Genomic DNA, 19,594 nt, shown 5'->3' with positions numbered 1-19,594 from the left:
TACATATGATTTTTGATCACTCAATATTCTGCTTTTTGTTAGACAAGGTAACCAAAAATAGCTGTTCTGCCACAGTTTTTATTTTTTTACAGGGACATCTGACAGGATAGATCATGTGTTATTTTTATAAAGTAGGTTGTTACTGATGCGACGATACCAAATATGTGTATTTTTATTTTATTCAGTCTTACATAATAAAGCATTTTTAAAAAGAAATTATGTTTTTGGGTCTTCATTTTCTGAAAGCCATATTTTTTTATTTTTCTGCAGATCATCTTGTGTAGGGGCTCATTTTTTGCTAGAAGAGGAGATGTTTTAATTAGTATTATTTTTGGGTACATATGATTTTTTGATTGTTCAATATAACACTTTTTTGGAGCACGGTGACAAAAAAAAAGTTCTGTTTTGTCAGAGTTTTTATTTTTATTTTATGACATTCACCTGAGGGGTTAGATCATGTGATATTTTTATAGAGTTAAGGAAACAGCAATATCTAATATGTCTATTTTTGGGGGGTAAGTTTTTTTAAATCTTGTTTTTGTGTTGCCTTTTCTGAAATCCATATTATTTTTTCAGCGAATTGGTTTGTGTAGGGGTTATTTTTTGTGGGATAAAGTGAGGTGTTTTTTTTTTTTACGGCATTTACCTGAGGGGGTGGATCATGTGATATTTTTATAGAGCGCGTTGTTATGGACGCAGCGATACCTAATTTGTCTATTTCTGTCTATTCACTTGTACCATCCCTAGGTCCGGCCGAGATCCCGCGCCTGCGCACTGCTTCGCCGGCGGGCGCATGCGCACTAGTTGAATTGATGCTGTACCCAAAATGGGCATTGCAGTGTGTATGCCTCGGCCCGGCGAAGCAGTGCGCAGGCGCGGGATCTCGGCCGGACCAAGCGATGATACAAGGGAATAGGAGGGCGGGCAAAGGAAGAGGCTGGGGGAGGAGTAAAGGTTTAAAAGGCAGAGCAGCCTGGGCACCTACACACGGAACGCCGCCCCTGGGCACTTGCGAGTGCTCATTTACATATGAAATAAACATAATTTTTCCTGCTTCTGGATGTCCAAAGAAAATAACAAAGGTACCGTTAGAATCCTGTATAGGTGTGCTACAGTGTCATGTGAGCGCTGTATATGGTCATATAGTGGTGACAGACTCCCTTTAAAGAAATGTACAGCGATAGCTGTAAATCACTAATAGTCCAGAATGAGCAGGAAATTAAATTATTAAAATACAAGTTTTACTGAATCTTTTACTTCACTTCCACACCCATAAAACAAAGGTCTTACCTTATAGTTGGCAGTTGGGTCTGGTTTGCCAGAACACGATCTGTGGTCTTCCCATAAGACTTTAACACGACTATACTTTTAACATCGTGAACTGAACTCCTCACTAACTTGTAGAGCGATAAGAAGTGACTTTTATCATCAGGTAGCACAAACAATGCAGTAACAGTAACGGAGTCCAAAATGAACTGGAGCACATGGCTGTCCTGAAGTGACTGCTTAGCGTCAGTGTGCCGGTGTGCAGGATGAACGACCACAGAGGCAATAGGAATCCTGCTGAGCTTGAAAGAGTTGTGGGAATAGGCAGCCATACTTTTACCCTGACAAATCATGTGGAAATCAATTCTGATTACGACCATATCTTGTGGTGTGAGAAATAGCCACACCAGACAGGACTTATCCCTGTTTTGTTCACTAAAGCCATGTTTGGTGCAACTAAGAGACTGAATACAGAAGTCTGAGCCCAATTGGGTGTTCTCAAACCGGAGAACCTCTTGGGAATTTAGCTCTGAATTGTCCTCCTCGCAATAAAATAGACAGGGAAAATATCCCTTCACTTCATAGTCTGCTAAGTGAACCTGATGTTCTTCAGTAAGGCGTTGGAAGAAGCCCTGGACGCCGGTTCCATGCACTGCAGAGATATGGGGCAGAATCGTACAGTTTTGTGAGCACTGTAACTGTAAACATGACAAAAACTCCTCCAAATTCTGAGCATCTGTAAGAATAATGACAAAATCTTCTCCATTTCTCACCCTCAATGCCAGGCAACTTTCTGGTATGAGGAAAGTAATTTCTGTGAAATCTCCATAATAATAATAGCCGACCAGTTTCATTGAGGAAGGATGGAAAAGGTGTTGTTGCTGAAGCTGGTCACCGTGCACCTCAAACAAGGCAAGTAAAGTATCAGTTAACACAATGCATGAAGAAAACTGCTTAACTTCTCGATGGAGACGGATTGTGAAGTTCCAAAGTACCCGTTTAATACTGACATCGATGTTTTGTGAAAGAGGTCCGTTAGAAAAATTGTGGTCTCTCTCATGGAGTCCCATCTCAAAATAGCCATCCCCTGGCTCACAACTTTTGGAATCAGCACTTGGATTATCCCTGGTTTCCACTGTCCCCTCGAGGTCTTGCTTCTGTTTTAATGCATGGGCAATCGATGTAGAAAAATATGGGCTAAAATCCTGATCACTCGTGGGATATGAAAGACAAGGAATAGGAAATACTGAGCTGTGAAGATCTGGTTCTATTGTGGTTTCCTCTTCCACGTGACTAGAAGGGCCAAAAGAAAAATTAAATTAGGATATTAACCAATACTATTAGAAATTGTAAAAAAATATCCAACAGGGCACAGCAACCAACAATGGAATGGCAACTGCTTGGAATAACCCATTTGCTAGAGAAGTCCCTTGATGGTAAGCAGGTCACAGGATGTTCTGCTGCTGAGATGTTCAGTGATCAGCAATAATCTGTCAACAACCTGGCTGGCCATGTACATTACTAAGCTCGCTTGTCCAACAGCTATTCCTTCTGATTCTTCCATACACATACATGCTCAGCTTGGCTGAGGATACATGTGTTCTCAATAGAGAGAGGGGAATAGGCTACTACCAGACATCTCTGACAGTGGCTTATCTCCCTCAACAAATATATGCAAAAAAGAACCATCTAGTCAACGCCACCTGTTAGACCTCTTTGCATATTCATTTCCCATGGAGCATTGCCAATAAGTCTCCATACAGGACAGGTCTCTTCAAGGAGATTTAGTATTGTGCCTAAGTACTCAATTAAGTAGAAAATGATCCCTCTTTCCTCTAAATCTGCCATAAGAAAGAGTTAGAACTAATAATTAGCTGATCTTGCTGAAATTGGTGGCTTCAGCCAACATTATCTAAAGTGTTTACTCAGTTCTTCTGCAGTGACGCTTGCACAATGACATACTGGGAAACGATGTCACCTCTGCAGCCAATCACTGTCCTCAGCTGTAGGCCACTCTGGGTACGACACATGACTGCTACAGCCAATCACTGTCCAGTCACATAAACAAACTGCAGCAGGAGGACTGCACCGGCACCACAGAGAACAGCGATAGAGAAAAGGGTGATTATAACCAGTTTTTTAAACAATTTTAGTGGTTGTCCAAGATTCTTAATTATCTCGGGCAATAAACTTTAAAGCAGGGATGTCAAACTCGTGGCCCTCCAGCTGTTGAAAAACTACAACTTCCATCATGCCTGGGCATACTACAGCTATCAGGGAATGATGGAAGTTGTAGTTTTGCAACATCTGGAGGGCCATGAGTTTGACATCCATGCTTTAAAGGCTATGTATACCTTTGGGAGCTAATTATTTTTTATCATTGCATTGTACAAACCGGATTCCCAAAAAGTTGGGACACTATACAAATCGTCAATAAAAACTGAATGCAATGATGTGGAGGTGCCAACTTCTAATATTTTATTCAGAATAGAACATAAATCACGGAACAAAAGCTTAAACTGAGAAAATGTACCATTTTAAGGGAAAAATATGTTGAATCAGAATTTCATGGTGTCAACAAATCCCAAAAAAGTTGGGACAAGGCCATTTTCACCACTGTGTGGCATCTCCCCTTCTTCTTACAACACTCAACAGACGTCTGGGGACCGAGGAGACCAGTTTCTCAAGTTTAGAAATAGGAATGCTCTCCCATTCTTGTCTAATACAGGCCTCTAACTGTTCAATCGTCTTGGGCCTTCTTTGTTGCACCTTCCTCTTTATGATGCGCCAAATGTTCTCTATAGGTGAAAGATCTGGACTGCAGACTGGCTATTTCAGTACCCGGATCCTTCTCCTACGCAGCCATGATGTTGTGATTGATGCAGAATGTGGTCTGGCATTATCTTGTTGAAAAATGCAGGGTCTTCCCTGAAAGAGATGACGTCTGGATGGGAGCATATGTTGTTCTAGAACCTGAATATATTTTTCTGCATTGATGGTGCCTTTCCAGACATGCAAGCTGCCCATGCCACACGCACTCATGCAACCCCATACCATCAGAGAAGCAGGCTTCTGAACTGAGCGTTGATAACAACTTGAGTTGTCCTTGTCCTCTTTGGTCCGGATGACATGGCGTCCCAGATTTCCAAAAAGAACTTCGAATCGTGACTCGTCTGACCACAGAACAGTCTTCCATTTTGCCACACTCCATTTTAAATGATCCCTGGCCCAGTGAAAACGCCTGAGCTTGTGGATCTTGCTTAGAAATGGCTTCTTCTTTGCACTGTAGAGTTTCAGCTGGCAACGGCAGATGGCACGGTGGATTGTGTTCACTGACAATGGTTTCTGGAAGTATTCCTGAGCCCATTCTGTGATTTCCTTTACAGTAGCATTCCTGTTTGTGGTGCAGTGTCGTTTAAGGGCCCGGAGATCACGGGCATCCAGTATGGTTTTACGGCCTTGACCCTTACGCACAGAGATTGTTCCAGATTCTCAGAATCTTCGGATGATGTTATGCACAGTTGATGATGATAGATGCAAAGTCTTTGCAATTTTTCGCTGGGTAACACCTTTCTGATATTGCTCCACTATCTTTCTGCTCAGCATTGTGGGAATTGGTGATCCTCTACCCATCTTGGCTTCTGAGAGACACTGCCACTCTGAGAAGCTCTTTTTATACCCAATCATGTTGCCAATTGACCTAATTAGTGTTAATTGGTCTTCCAGCTCTTTGTTATGCTCAAATTTACTTTTTCCAGCCTCTTATTGCTACTTGTCCCAACCTTTTGGGATTTGTTGACACCGTGAAAATTTGAATCAACGTATTTTTCCTTTAAAATGATACATTTACTCGGATTAAACGTTTGATCTGTCATCTACGTTCTATTACAAATAAAATATTGACATTTGCCATCTCCATATCATTGCATTCAGTTTTTATTCACAATTTGTTTAGTGTCCCAACTTTTTTGGAATCTGGTTTGTACTTATTTTGGGCTAAACATTTTTTTTTTATTGGTCTTTATTAAAAATGTGGAATCCTTTTGTGTACAGAGCTGCCTGTGGATTTTTTGTCTTTTCTGTCATCTGGGGAGCAGACAGACTCCTTATCTCTGCTCTCTGACCTTATAAACTCATTATAGGTCAGTTTTTTATCTTAGTGATAAGAATGTGGCCTAAATAAGTGTTTATGACCTCTTAGTAGTTTAGAGATAAGGATAATTAGATGACCAGCACAAAGTGAAAGTACCAGTCACACGGTTACAAAAACCCTTTGTGACAGAATGGCTCGATATTTTTTAATTAAGGTCAATTGAAAATATGATTTTTAGCCAAAAAGAAGTTAAATGCAATGATAAAAAAAAATTGCCTCCAAAAGGTGTATATAGCCTTTAAGTACATAGCAGCATGTATAGTACAGCGAAGTACAGCACTCGGCTATCTCAGGAATTCCCATAGAAATTAATGGAGTGGCCGCACACATGCCCGATCGGCCTCTGCATTAATTTCAGGGGGCCCGCGTTCTCGTAATCGGTGGGGGTCCCAGTGGTAGGACCACCACCAATTTAATAGTTACCCTCTATCCTGTGGATAGGGAATAACAATGTAACCAGAATACCCCTTTAAAGCTATTAGTATTTTTAATGTAGGAAAAAACTACTGAAGGCTGTCCAGGGTATGTGTGTGAAACACTTACCTGATCAAATTAAGATTATTGTGGCTGACTGGCAAAGATTCATCACATGGTGTTTGCTGAAATAAAGACACGATCAAATTACCACAGCATACTATTACCCACAAAAAGTAATCGCAAAGGTGATGAGGCCTCACCCAAAGAGGTAACATGTATTTTGTGTGTGTGTGATTTCTTTTGTAGAAGCAGTAAGCTCAAACTCAATTAGGAGATTGCAAATATAATATACATCCTTTATTTGGTCCTAATGAAATAATGCAAAGCCAATATATTGACGTCCAATACATTACTTAGAGCCCTTTTGCACAGGCCAAGGATCGGGCTAATTATTGACCCGTGTAAAGGTGCTGCCAATCACCTGACTGTAAATGGGTTGTGTTCTCCACAATATGCAAAGTGAAAAGGGGACAAAGAATTGTTATCACATTTCATTTTACCTTGGGACAAGTGAAAGCCCCATGCACGCAACCGCATTTTTGGTCCACATCCGATCCTTATTGTTTGTAGATCAGATGTGGGCCTATTCATTTCAACAGGGTCATACAAAATGCGGACAGCATATCCGTACATCCATTCCACCAAAAAAATTGAACATGTCCTATTCTTGTCCGTTTTGCTGACAAGAATAGGCATTTTTAACAGAGGGCGGGACATGCGGAACGCTCATGAGCAGTATCCGTGTTTTACAGACTGTAAAACGGATCCGGTTCTGTGCATGGGCATGACACCTAAACAAGTGCTGACTCGTTGATCTGTACTTGTTATTGGCTCAGCATCATCAGATTAGAATGCAAGGCAACACAAAAGATGAGCAATAACTTTGAAGCCCAAGAGCCATTGCAATCACCCACATAACCAGGAACCAGAAGCCTTGAAATCTACGTACACATCAGTGATTATGAATGTAAGGTTTTCCATGTGATATGCTCACATAAAACAAAAGGTGGACATTTATTATCCCCTCTGCACCATAACCCTAAGTTCACACCTGAGCGTTTTACAGCGCGTTCAAACGCGCTGTAAAACGCTCAACACATGAAAACCAATGCTTCCCTATGGGAATGGTTCTCACCTGGGCGTTTTACAGCGCGTACGATCGCGCTGTAAAACGCCCGACGCATAATCAAGTACTTGAGCTTCTTTGGGGCGTTTTGACGCGCGTTTGTGGCCATAGGACACTGCAGTCAATGACTCAAACGCGCGTTTACTATTACAAAAAACGCGCGACAAAAACGCGCGTTTGTGAAACGCTCAGGTGTGAAAGCAGGGTAAAAGTGGAGCCAGAAAGTCGCAAACTTTGGCGTACACTGCTGGGGTTTTACTCAACGCTCACCACTCTACAAAGTTCCCTTGCTGGTCTAGATCTCTAATGATCTCATCAATGACATCATCAATCTAAATCTAGATCTATTAACAGGAACTGCAAAGATGTGCCACAAATATTAAGAGGTGTGCACTTCTTAACTATTGCTTTGGATCTAAAGCAAGCAGTGGAGAGATTAAAGGGATTCTGTCACCACATTCAAAAATATGGTTATGTGCATGGTGCCCTTGCGATTCCTAATGTGGTCTTATAAGCTAAATCTGTAGGCTCATTTAGTGTAAAAAACGTTTTATCTAACCTGTCATTCATCAGATTAAGGTGCCCAGGAGGACTGCTCATGTCTCCAAGATGCCGCCCGCCGCCGCCGTTCGTGCCCAGCTCCTCCTTTGCTTTCTGAAGCGATGTGCCCAGCTCCTCCTTTGCAGTCCTGCTCCAACGGTCTTCAATCTGCCCAAGGGGCGGCGTTTCACCTCTCTTGCGCCCAGCCAGCCTCCCCCAACTGCTGCTTTGAAGCGCCGCCCAGCTCATGAATATTCAGTTTGCTGGGCGGCTTCTGCGGTCCCCGCTCTGAAGCGCTGCGCTGAACAGTGCCCGGCGCATGCGCCGCCCAGCTCATCAATATTCACTTCGCTGGGCGGCGCTTACTGTCCCCGACTTCACAAGATCCGGCGCATGCGCAGGGCACTGTTCAGCACAGCGCTTCAGAGCGGGGACCGCAGAAGCCGCCCAGCAAACTGAATATTCATGAGCTGGGCGTCGCTTCAAAGCGGCAGTTGGGGGAGGCTGGCTGGGCGCAAGAGAGGTGAAACGCCGCCCCTTGGGCAGACTGAAGACCGTTGGAGCAGGACTGCAAAGGAGGAGCTGGGCACATCGCTTCAGAAAGCAAAGGAGGAGCTGGGCACGAACGGCGGCGGCGGCGGGTGGCATCTTGGAGACATGAGCGTCCTCCTGGGCACCTTAATCTGATGAATGACAGGTTAGATAAAACGTTTTTTACACTAAATGAGCCTACAGATTTAGCTTATAAGACCACATTAGGAATCACAAGGGCACCATGCACATAACCATATTTTTGAATGTGGGGGTCAAAAACTGGTGACAGAATCCCTTTAAAGGTGATGTCCTCATCTGAGACATTGGTGCCTCATCCTAATGCTATGGCACCAATGTCAGATAGGTGTGGGGCCAGAACGGGACTGCTGAAGTGAGCGGAGCAGCTGCACATGTCCGGCTGCGCTCCATTTATTTCTATGGGACTGCTGAAAATAGCCGAACACTGGCTCGGCTATCCCATAGAAGTGAACTGAGCAGTCGCCACGCTTGCGCAGTGCGATCTCCGTTCTTTTCTATTAGGTACCATAGAAATAGGACCTGCACCTGACATAGGTGGCATATCCTAGTGTAAAACACCGGTCTTGATAAATGTCCCCCAAAGTTGAAAAAAAGAAAATGTTGAGAAAGGTGTATTATAATTCCTTTAGGCACAATAGACTGTGACTATAATATCACCTCTGTGTTTTGGCCCCCATCATGTATGGAATGTTGAACTCCGCATTTCTGTTCGCTTGTCAAGCTACTGGAGAATTTGCTGACTGGGGACAGGTCTAAGAAACACAAAATGATCAGTCACTTGTAAGGAACACATCCTGGGGATTACTACAAATCTAAAAAGTCTTCAGCGTATTTATACTTAGTAATTTCCTTTTGCCTTTTTTTTTCGTAGTAAAACGTTTTACAGTAAAAGCGATTTAAAGGGGTTGTCTCACTTCAGCAAATGGCATTTATGACTTAGAGAAAGTTAATACAAGCCACTTACTAAAGTATTGTGATTGTCCATATTGCCTCCTTTGCTGGCTGAATTTATTTTTCCATCACATTATACACTGCTCGTTTCCATGGTTACGACCACCTTGTAAATCCATCAGCAGTGGCCGTGCTTGCAAAAAAAAAAGGAAAAAGGGTCGGCCTCTCTGGTGGCCGGGACAGCAGGAGTGCGCATAGTATAGCAATTTTTTCTATAGTGTGCAAGCACGACTACCATTACTGGATTACAAGGTGGTCGCAACCATGGAAACGAACAGTGTATAATGTGATAGGAAAATGAATCCAGCCAGTAAAGGAGGCAATATGGACAATCACAATACATTAATAAATGTCTTGTAGTAACTTTCTCTACATGATAAATGCCATTTGCTGAAGTGAGACAACCCCTTTAAGACCCACTTTAACTGCAATATCCCAGCCAATCTACAACCAGTGTGGAGAGATACGTGGAGCCTACTGGACGGTACAGATGTTGAGGCAGCTGTATGGTGCTCCAAAGCGACCTGTGCATTTGACCCACCAATTAGAAGAGGACCCATGTGCGAGACTCCACTGGCGTTGCATGATCGAGTCAGCAACTGTTCCACATGCTTCCTGTGTCTCTCAACAGCAAATGTAAGATGGGGCGAAATATTGCAAATAACGTGACACTTTAAGCTGTGGAACCCCTACTACAAGAAGCAGCAACTGCAAATAAAAACAGACTTTAAGAGACATATAATATATAGAACAAATAGGTACGGTGTTAATTTGCTTCAAGAAATGTATGCAGCTGCTCTTGAAGGGTTAGGAAAATTGATGACAATTCCCCTGGAGATTTTTATTTCTTGGCCTTCTTCAGGACCGAATTTGTACAGCAGGTCTCTATGAGAAAGAACTTAAAAGGTCACTGAACTTTCAAAAAACTTTTGATGTCATAGCGACATATGAAAGGTTTTGATCGGTGGGGATCTGAGAAGATAGAGAAGCGCACCCATAGCATGCCCCCTCTCCCTGCTGCATGAGGGGCTCCACAGAAAGTCTATGAGCCTGTATCAACTCTGTCTTTTGCAGCAAGGAGAGAAGCCATGATATGTGGATGTAGGTGAGAACATCTACACACTTTCTCTGAATAATCTGCATTTCTAGGGACATTTTTGAGATGTACGTACACAATTGATTATTCTCTAATTCCCCATGAAAATGATAGAGAAACTGTTATCTTATCTCCCGCAGGGATCTTAGTGATCGAAGGTGGTCAGATCTCCACCGATCTAACATTTATCACCTGTCGTATGCGAGGTATATCGATTGTTTCTGTGTGAGGATTTTTGCCCTGAAGGCCGTAGGGAAACAACCCTCGGTTAGTTAACAGCAGTAGTATAAACAGGTTTTTGACATTTTTTTGTAAGTAGATAACTAATCCAGACCACGGTGTCTGCTCTAAAGCTTCAAATTAGGTACAAAAGGCGGAGGTCGTTCTTTGAAGAGCTGAAAATTTTTGGCCAGTAATGGGAAACGTCCCATGGAAACATTGCATGAGAAGAGAAATACTGCTGACCATACAACAGACTTGCCAGTGTCTTAGTTCATGAACTAACTGTGTCCTGTTTTTCCCTGGATCCTAAAATAACGGACAGTCATTTTACATCATGACAAAAAAAACTAAAATTCAAGAAATGACATGCTTTTTTACCCTCAAAATGACCTGTTATTTAGTCTCTTTGGGATTAGGGTTGCCTCATCAGAGACAATTCTTGGCGTACATACACTATCCGAAAGCTTTGCGCAATAAGCTGCTGTGTGTACACGAGTGACAGCACTATATGGTTCCATTATATAACTTGTATCTGGCATGTTTTAGCAGTTTTTCCTTATGCAGGCTACATCTCTAATGCTCAGTTGTGACTGGAGCTGGAGGGTGGACACTAACATGTATCATGTATCATGGAAACAGTGGGTACTGATCCCTAACAATCTCTTACTCAATATAATAGGACATTATAGAGAAGTTCTGATGTGAGTAAGGCTATGTTCACATCTCCTGCAGAGGAAGAGACTACCGGAGTTAATGTATCTGGCATAGCTGGACACCACCGGATCCCCTTTGACTTTAATGGGATCCGACGGGTTTCCAGCATAGATACTTGCAATCTGCTGGGGAAAAAAATGCTGGAAACTGACGAAACCCACTGGATCCCATTAGTGTGAATGATGATCTATCGGAGTCCGGTTGTGCCAGATATGGCAACTCCAATAGTACTACCAAAGTTCACTTGTGCAGATGTGAACCTCGCCTAAAGCTCTTGGGGTGAGACATAATGCTATTAGCTCCAGCAGTCTTTGCTTGTTTCTCACTCTTCCTCTCGCCTCCAATTTTTCTCTAATAAGGTATATTACAATCTTTCTTATAGTCACCTGTATTGAGTCATGCAAAGTTAACATTATTTTGCCAAAAGAAAATGTGTATTGTACTATTAGGTAGCGGTCATTCATTCAACTGGCCACCCATTTAATATAATAGTCTGCTTTCGATCATAGAGGAGATTACAGACCACTATCGATAATACCAATATACCTTTTCACACTTTTACCCTAATATTTATTGTTTATATCAAATACCATTCAATATTTTTATTTTTACCTTGATATATATTGTGCACTTCATTTTTTTTTATACAGGACTTTATTTTAGCATCCTTCCAGAGTTGTAAACACAGACAAAAAATAGCGCTCAGGAAATACATTTTTGGCTGGGCAGTGTTCGTGAAATACAGATGACAAAAAACAGACACGGACCAAAGACGCATCCTTCATGGACAGCTTTATGGGTGAAACACATTCTGATTTTCTACGGCCACAGAAATGTAGATGAGGCCTAAGTCATCCATGTTTGGTCCAGGAAAAACCTTTTAGTGCTGCTTTCTCACAGATGTTTTTGCTGGCGTTTTTCTGCAGTTCTGGATTTTTGAGACGTTTTCTGCACTTATACTTTTTGTACGTTTTTTTTTTTTGGGGGGGGGGGGGGGGGTATGAACAATAGCTCCAGATATTGGCTAAAGGTCTATGCAAATATGAAATGCAGCACTGAAGCTTTTTATTAAATTTTTTTACTACTGGTGTTTTTGTTCAATGGGTAGCAATTTTGTCTGTCTTCAAAAAGAAACCGCTTGCGGCCTGGAGCATCTATTCTTATGACTCTTATTCCTTTATAATTCCGGCTAGAAGATTATGAATGCATTGCCATCAGGTCTATCTGGGTGTTACCAGTTGGGGATTTGTCCCTGCACAATCTGACACTATCCAATCAGTGCTGCAAGTGGCAGACTGTGCAGGGACACCCCTTCCCCAACTGGTAACACACAGTTGGACCTTTATTGCAAATTGTTGGACCTTTATTGCAGATGAAAGAGAATTGGAGCATTTTTGTCCATGTCGAGGGAGATGTGGGAAGAGAGTTGGGGGGATTGGGAGATTTAATAAAGGTTTATTTGATGCAGTGTTATTGACGTGCTGATTTGGATAAAGTATGATTGATTTTACTTTATTGATATCCTATTGTCATATAATGTATGGTTAATCTGAATAATTGGCTGTATGTAAAACCTTTAATAAAAAGGATCTGATAAAAAAAAAAAAAAAAAAAAAAAAAAAAAAAAGACCAGCACATTATTATTAAAAAAATGATATGAGAAGCATACTTTTTAACAGCATTTTAATCTATATCATGCCAGGAATCCAGCGGGTTTAAAATATGCGGCAATACAATCAGTAAAGAGAGAATGGAGGGCAGATTTTATTTCCAAAATGTCAACATACGAATCAAGAATTATATACTGTATGAATTTGGATCGCTGGCACCTTGTGGACTCAATTCTGAAATGGAGATTTTTGGTTTTCTAGAATAGGGTGGGTGGTGGTTTTACACGACATGTCGCTGCCAGGTTGTTTTAACAGAGCAACGACGTGCCCTGCATCCCCCCACCGACCCCAAGATGTTAAGAATCACCATGGGTTATTATTATTTCTATATACTGCATTTTTTTTATTTATAAAATTTTTGCATTTTTTTTTTATATTTTAGGGGGTTCAACTATATACAATATGGAAATAATAATAATATAGTACAAACCTTAGGGTTTAAACAAGCGCACATATATGATTTAAGCAAAATGGAAGTATATTATATGAGCGGTATCTAGGTATACATTCCGTAATTCACAATATGGACTGTTAATCTTGAAGTACTATATATGATATGCAAAATGAGTACCATAAATTGAGAATGTAGTCTATAAAGAAAAGAAGTGACATTTAAAATATTGTAACCACATAACTGCAATGTCTGAACTGAATGTAAGAACTAAGATGAAGCATAGTCCGGTCCAGGTCTTATTTATCCGTTCTTACCTGTAACGGTACGGTCCAGATCTTATAAAAGTCACATGATCCCCATATACAGTCCTGATCAAAAGTTTAAGACCACTTGAAAAATAGCAAAAAAATCATATTTAGCATGGCTGGATCTTAACAAGGTTCCAAGTAGAGCTTCAACATGCAACAAGAAGAAATGGGAGTGAGACAAAACATTTTTTGAGCATTCAATTTAATAAAAACAACGAATAAACTGAAACAGGCTGTTAATCAGCTGATCAAAAGTTTAGGACCACATGCCTTTAAAAGGCCAAATCTGTGCAAAGATGTGGATTCATTGTCATTTTCTGTCAGGTAGTCACATGTTGTGATGGCAAAGGCTAAAAAACTCTCCCTTTTTGAACATGGTCGGGTTGTTGAACTGCATAAGCAGGGTCTCTCACAGCGCGCCATCGCTGCTGAGGTGGGACGCAGTACGACTTAAATGATGCGGAGGGTTATGGAACAAAAAAGGTCAAGTGGAAGACCCCAAAAAATGTCATCAGCACTGAGCCAGAGGAACCAATTGGCTGTCCGTCAAGACACTGGACGATCCTCGACCCAAATTAAGGCCCTTACTGGTGCTGACTGCAGCCCCATAACCATCAGACGGCATCTGAGACTGAGGGGCTTCAAAAACAAAAAACGTCTTCAAAGACCTCGTCTCCTTGAACGCCATAGAACTGCTCGTTTGGACTTTGCAAGAGAGCACCAAACATGGGACATTCAAAAGGTGGAAGAAAAATGTAACCTTGATGGTCCTGATGGTTTCCAACGTTACTGGCATGACAAGCAGATCCCACCTGAGATGTTTTCTACGTGCCACAGTGGAGGGGGCGCCATAATGGTCTGGGGTGCTTTTTCTTTCAGTTGAACAATGGAGCTTCAGGAAGTGCAGGGGCTTTGAACGGCCACTGGCTATGTCCAGATGTTGCAGAGAGCATTCCTCATGACTGAGGGCCCTCGTCTGTGTGGTAATGACTGGGTTTTTCAACAGGACAACACTACAGTACACAATGCCCGCAGGACAAGGGACTTCTTCCAGGAGAATAACATCACTCTTTTGGCCCATCCTGCGTGTTCCCCTGATATAAATCCAATTGAGAACCTTTGGGGATGGATGGCAAGGGAAGTTTACAAAAATGGACAACAGTTCCAGACAGTAGATGGCCTTCGTGCGGCCGTCTTCACCACTTGGAGAAATGTTCCCACTCACCTCATGGAAACGCTTGCATCAAGCATGCTGAAACAAATTTTTGAAGTGATAAACAATAACGGCAGAGCTACTCATTACTGAGTTCATGTTTGGAAGTTGGATTTCTGTTTTGGGGGGGGGGGGGGGGGGGGGGTTGAGGTGTGGTCCTAAACTTTTGATCAGCTGAAAAACAGCCTGTTTCCGTTTATTCGTTGTTTTCATTAAATTGAATGCTCAAAAAATGTTTTGTCTCCCTCCCATTTCTTCTTGTTGCATGTTGAAGCTCTACTTGGAACCTTGTTAAGATCCAGCCATGCTAAATATGATTTTTTGCATCTTAAACTTTTGATTAGGACTGTATATGTAATGAATGTGTCCCTCATTCTCATTACACTTTTAACCACTGAGGAAGAAACCCTTGCGGTTTCGAAAAGCATCTGGTAACTGAAAGCACAGCAGCATATACGAAGTGCGATTCCTCAGAGCGAAAACTTTGTAATTAAAGATCCAAGCCGGTGTTACAGAGCGACAAACCTGCAAGCACCAGAGAACAGGGCCGGCACTAGCGCATATGCAAGAAGGCTAACAGGTGCTCTACAAGAGGATTGAAACCTGAACACAACTACGTACGTACCAACCATCATTGAATGCAGCGACAGGTCTGGTAAGCAGCCAACAATATACTCTGCTCAACCATCTCGCATAATAACTACATTACATGCTGAACGGGTCGGGCGGTAGGGGCGCAACCACCTGACAATCATTGCGCACCCTTTACGAAGCAGTAAGCAGACAATGTTATATACTGCCTAATTATCGTGCACAACAACGATACCGCTGACCTAAACAGTGACAATATAATGACCCGATTATCGCCGCATAGTACGTGTGGTGCTATTCCAAAGAGTAGCAACTTTAAATAATTTAATAACACTATAACAAGAAAGCATGCATCATTAAGGCTCTGCATTAACTCCTGCTATACTGCTGTGGAACATTTTATTTTTTGAATAGTGCGAGAGCTCCGCACTATATGTCTATAGAGGGACTGTGACTGCACATTTTTATGGTTTATATTTTATTTTCATATATTTTTTTTATTCAATTGTTTATTGTGTTTACAAGGTATTTTATATGCCTTGTATTAGGCAATTATAAACGTGGATATATTTGTAACAAAAAACGGCCATTTATTATCAATTGTATTGAAAAGCTAGGTGGTATAGCAGGCCGAGTTATATTTCAGTGAGCTCCCCTTTTCGATATTGCTACAGGAATAATAAAGATATGGCACATCATAGAGTAATAGGAATAAATTATTACATGAGGAATGCAAGCAGTCACTAAATCAGGCCTCATGCACACAACAGTGTTCATTTTACAGACCGCAAAATCCGGATGTGGGCCATGAGCCATCTGCATATTTTTTTTTTTGCTGACCCATTGACTTCAATGGATCCGTGGTCCTCATTTTGCAGACACTCTATCTTTTTGCAGAACAGACATACAGATAGCAAGGTTTAGAGTGGATTATTAAAAACTCTTAACCAATGATAGAGCAACATCAATGATAGTTATTGTGCAAGTCTTCTTCTACCAGCAAGCTGCAGGAATAATTATGATGAAATAAGGAGGGATATGTTGAAGAAGAAGATATGTGAAAACAATGGATAAGCACCACTCTGCAAGCAATGGCGTTACTTTGCACTTTCACTGAATGAGTAGCTGTCTCCATCATATAGAGATCGAAAAAGAAGAAGAAAATTTTGAAATGATTTGCTTCTAAAGTCAGACGTAAAAAACATCATCATAGATTAAAGGCTCCCTTTACATTACCAGATATTCATAGGAACGCTTGACAGCAATAATCGGCCAGTTCTCCGGGAATTCATAAAACAAAATTACTGAGAATACTTAAATATTACTTAGTTATAAAAATATTCACAAATACCTTTCATTAGTTATAATGGCTGGTTTTGTCTGCAGAGAAACCATGGGGAAAATAAAATGGCAGCCATCCTATTAGTACACACAAAACCTGCCCTAATCACACAGCAGGACAAGTTACCTCACAACACTGAGCTAAAGAGCTGCCTCATCCTCCTCTCTGCTAGTCAGGGAATATGATCCTGAATACAGCTGATAAGATCTTCAGATGAATCTCCTTATAGAGTCCATGAGGAGACATGAAGTACAGATAGGACAGACAGGACAGAATGCGGTAATGGAGACTGCATACAAGAGCTGCTACTCATCAGCCACATCCCCACCTCTCTGTACCTAATGTCTCCTCATGGACTCCATTCCTATAGAGATCCAGCTGAAGATCAGCTGTATTCAGGATCATAATCCATGACAAGTAGGAGAGGAGGATGAGGCAGCTCTTTAGCTCAGTGTTCTGAAGTAACTTGTCCTGCTGTGTGATTAGGATAGGTTTTGTGTGTACTAATAGGATGGCAGCCATTTTATTTTCCCTGATCATTATTCCTCAGACAAAATGAGCCATTATAACTAATAAAAGGTATTTGTGAATATATTTATAAAAAAAATAAAAATATTTAAGTATTTTCAGTAATTTTAGTAATTCCTGGAGAACCCCTTTAAAGGTGCCTCTGGTGACCGTTTGTGTGGTCACCTAAACTATTGTTTGCTGGTAGCAGATCATGCTGTGTAAACAGTACTCTGCTGCCCAGACACAATGATTCTGTATGACTGTATGAGGATGAGCAATGGCATTAGCGATCGCTCCTACCCATACTGTGGAGGAGATTGTGTAAATGCAACGGTCTTCACCGACGAGCAGGTGAATGTTAGGACCGAACGCTTCGTTTCCAACAATTGTCATTTTTATCTGGCAGTATAAAGGGGCCTTAATGAAAAATGTATAACACCAGCCTGTATGACTTAAAGGGAACCCGTCACCGGGATTTTGTGTATAGAGCTGAGGACATGGGTTGCTAGATGGCCGCTAGCACATCTGCAATACCCAGTCCCCATAGCTCTGTGTGCTTTTATGGTGTAAAAAAAAACGATTTGATACATATGCAAATTAACCTGAGATGAGTCCTGTCCCTGACTCATCTCAACTACAGGACTCATCTCAGGTTAATTTGCATATGTATCAAATCTGTTTTTTTTTACACAATAAAAGCACACAGAGCTATGGGGACTGGGTATTGCGGATGTGCTAGCGGCCACCTAGCAACCCATGTCCTCAGCTCTATACACAAAATCCCGGTGACAGGTTCCCTTTAAGGCTGCTTTCACACTAGCGTTCGGGTTTCCGTTCGTGAGCTCCGTTTGAAGGAGCTCACGAGCGGACCCGAACGCAGCCGTCCAGCCCTGATGCAGTCTGAATGGAGGCGGATCCGCTCAGACTGCATCAGTCTGGCGGCGTTCAGCCTCCGCTCCGCTCGCCTCCGCACGGACAGGCGGACAGCTGAACGCTGCTTGCAGCGTTCGGGTGTCCGCCTGGCCGTGCGGAGGCGTGCGGATCCGTCCAGACTTACAATGTAAGTCAATGGGGACGGATCCGTTTGAAGATGCCACAATGTGGCTCAATCTTCAAGCGGATCCGTCCCCCATTGACTTTACATTGAAAGTCTGGACGGATCCGTCCCAGGCTATTTTCACACTTAGCTTTTTTTAGCTAATATAATGCAGACGGATCCGTTCTGAACGGAGCCTCCGTCTGCATTATTATGGGCGGATCCGTTCAGAACGGATCCGCCCGAACGCTAGTGTGAAAGTAGCCTAAGGAGAGTGTATACTCAGAAAACATATTCATTTATTGAGCTCATACAATATGCTGACATTTCCTGATTTCTGCAGCTCACTTGTCAGCTTTGCTGTGTAGACTGGACGAGGTAAGCAGAGCGACCTCATTTAAAAGGGCTGTCCAAAATTAGACTCTTTGTTCCAGAAACACCACCACTGTCTGTTGGCTGTGTAAAGCATTGCAGCTCAGCCTCAATGACCTTATTGAGCTCCAATTTCAGAAAAAAACCGACAAGAGTAGTGTCTGAAAAAACACAGACCCCATTTCTATTCTCAGACAACCTATTAATCGGTAACCAATACTAGCCCCGGCGTACACTGCAAAGTAAATACTAAGTAAAACATTTTACTGCGGTAATTATTTAACGGGCGCCCTGGTCTGAGCATTTCTAGCAATCACACTTAGTACTACTATTTAATTCATTTTTAATGCATTTTCAATGCACATATTACTCAAAACTCGAGATTTCCTTAAGGTAACCGAGAAATAAAGGGCAATAGCTTGAGCCAAAAGATACATACATGATTACCTTGACTGGAGATAACAGGCCGAGAGAGAGGTGAAGAGGAAGCGTTTGCAGGAAAAGAAGAGCTGGCAGATGTGAGCCGGAAGTCCTCACTCATCTGACAAATAAAGTGATAAAAGAGAGCATGAAATAAGCAGAAGAACAGGCAACAAACACTAAGCAAGACAACAATCACAGGAAGGACTCCGCTGTCACTTGCTGGGCTGCACATCAGTGAAATAATAAATGCATCCATTGAACTCATTTTGGCGCGATCTGTATAGTCCATTTTCAGGCATGAAAGAAGCACAGAACAGCATTTAAAAACGCAAAAACATATTTCGCCATAGCAATGTGCACCTGCAAACAGGGTTGTGCGGGCTGAACCCCCCACATTTTTTTCTTTACAGAACAGCATTTATTTGATTGTTGGGATCTTCTCATCTTACAGGAAAAATTTATTTTCTAATGTAGAGACCATACAGCAACAGAAGAGGCCTCTGTAAGGGATGTCACCACCAATGGTTTAAATGACAACCCTGACAAAACAATGTAAAATTAGTGTAGATGGTCACTATGTAATGTGGAGCACGTCGCTGTCTGCAAAGCACACGTGT

General features: G+C 41.9%; 1 protein-coding gene across 4 annotated transcripts in view; it reads right to left on the bottom strand.

The window, feature by feature from the left end:
• NISCH (nischarin) overlaps window positions 1–19,594 on the bottom strand; it is a 79,402-nt gene that overhangs the window by 27,229 nt on the left and 32,579 nt on the right. The window contains exons 3-6 of one of the 4 annotated variants that reach the window (XM_044300443.1): window positions 19,002–19,095; window positions 8,793–8,887; window positions 5,963–6,018; window positions 1,291–2,559 (exon numbers count right to left, since the gene is read on the bottom strand). In XM_044300443.1, coding sequence (XP_044156378.1) covers window positions 1,291–2,559; window positions 5,963–6,018; window positions 8,793–8,887; window positions 19,002–19,095 — 1,514 coding nt within the window. Of the gene's footprint in view, window positions 1–1,290; window positions 2,560–5,962; window positions 6,019–8,792; window positions 8,888–18,993; window positions 19,096–19,594 lie in introns of those variants that run through there. The other 3 variants (XM_044300446.1, XM_044300447.1, XM_044300448.1) reach the window with 3 other exon arrangements.

Source organism: Bufo gargarizans, chromosome 7, assembly GCF_014858855.1.
Source record: "Bufo gargarizans isolate SCDJY-AF-19 chromosome 7, ASM1485885v1, whole genome shotgun sequence".
Lineage (NCBI taxonomy): Eukaryota > Metazoa > Chordata > Amphibia > Anura > Bufonidae > Bufo > Bufo gargarizans.
Note: the sequence above shows the minus strand (reverse complement) of the source record. Positions and strands in the feature narration are given on the sequence as shown.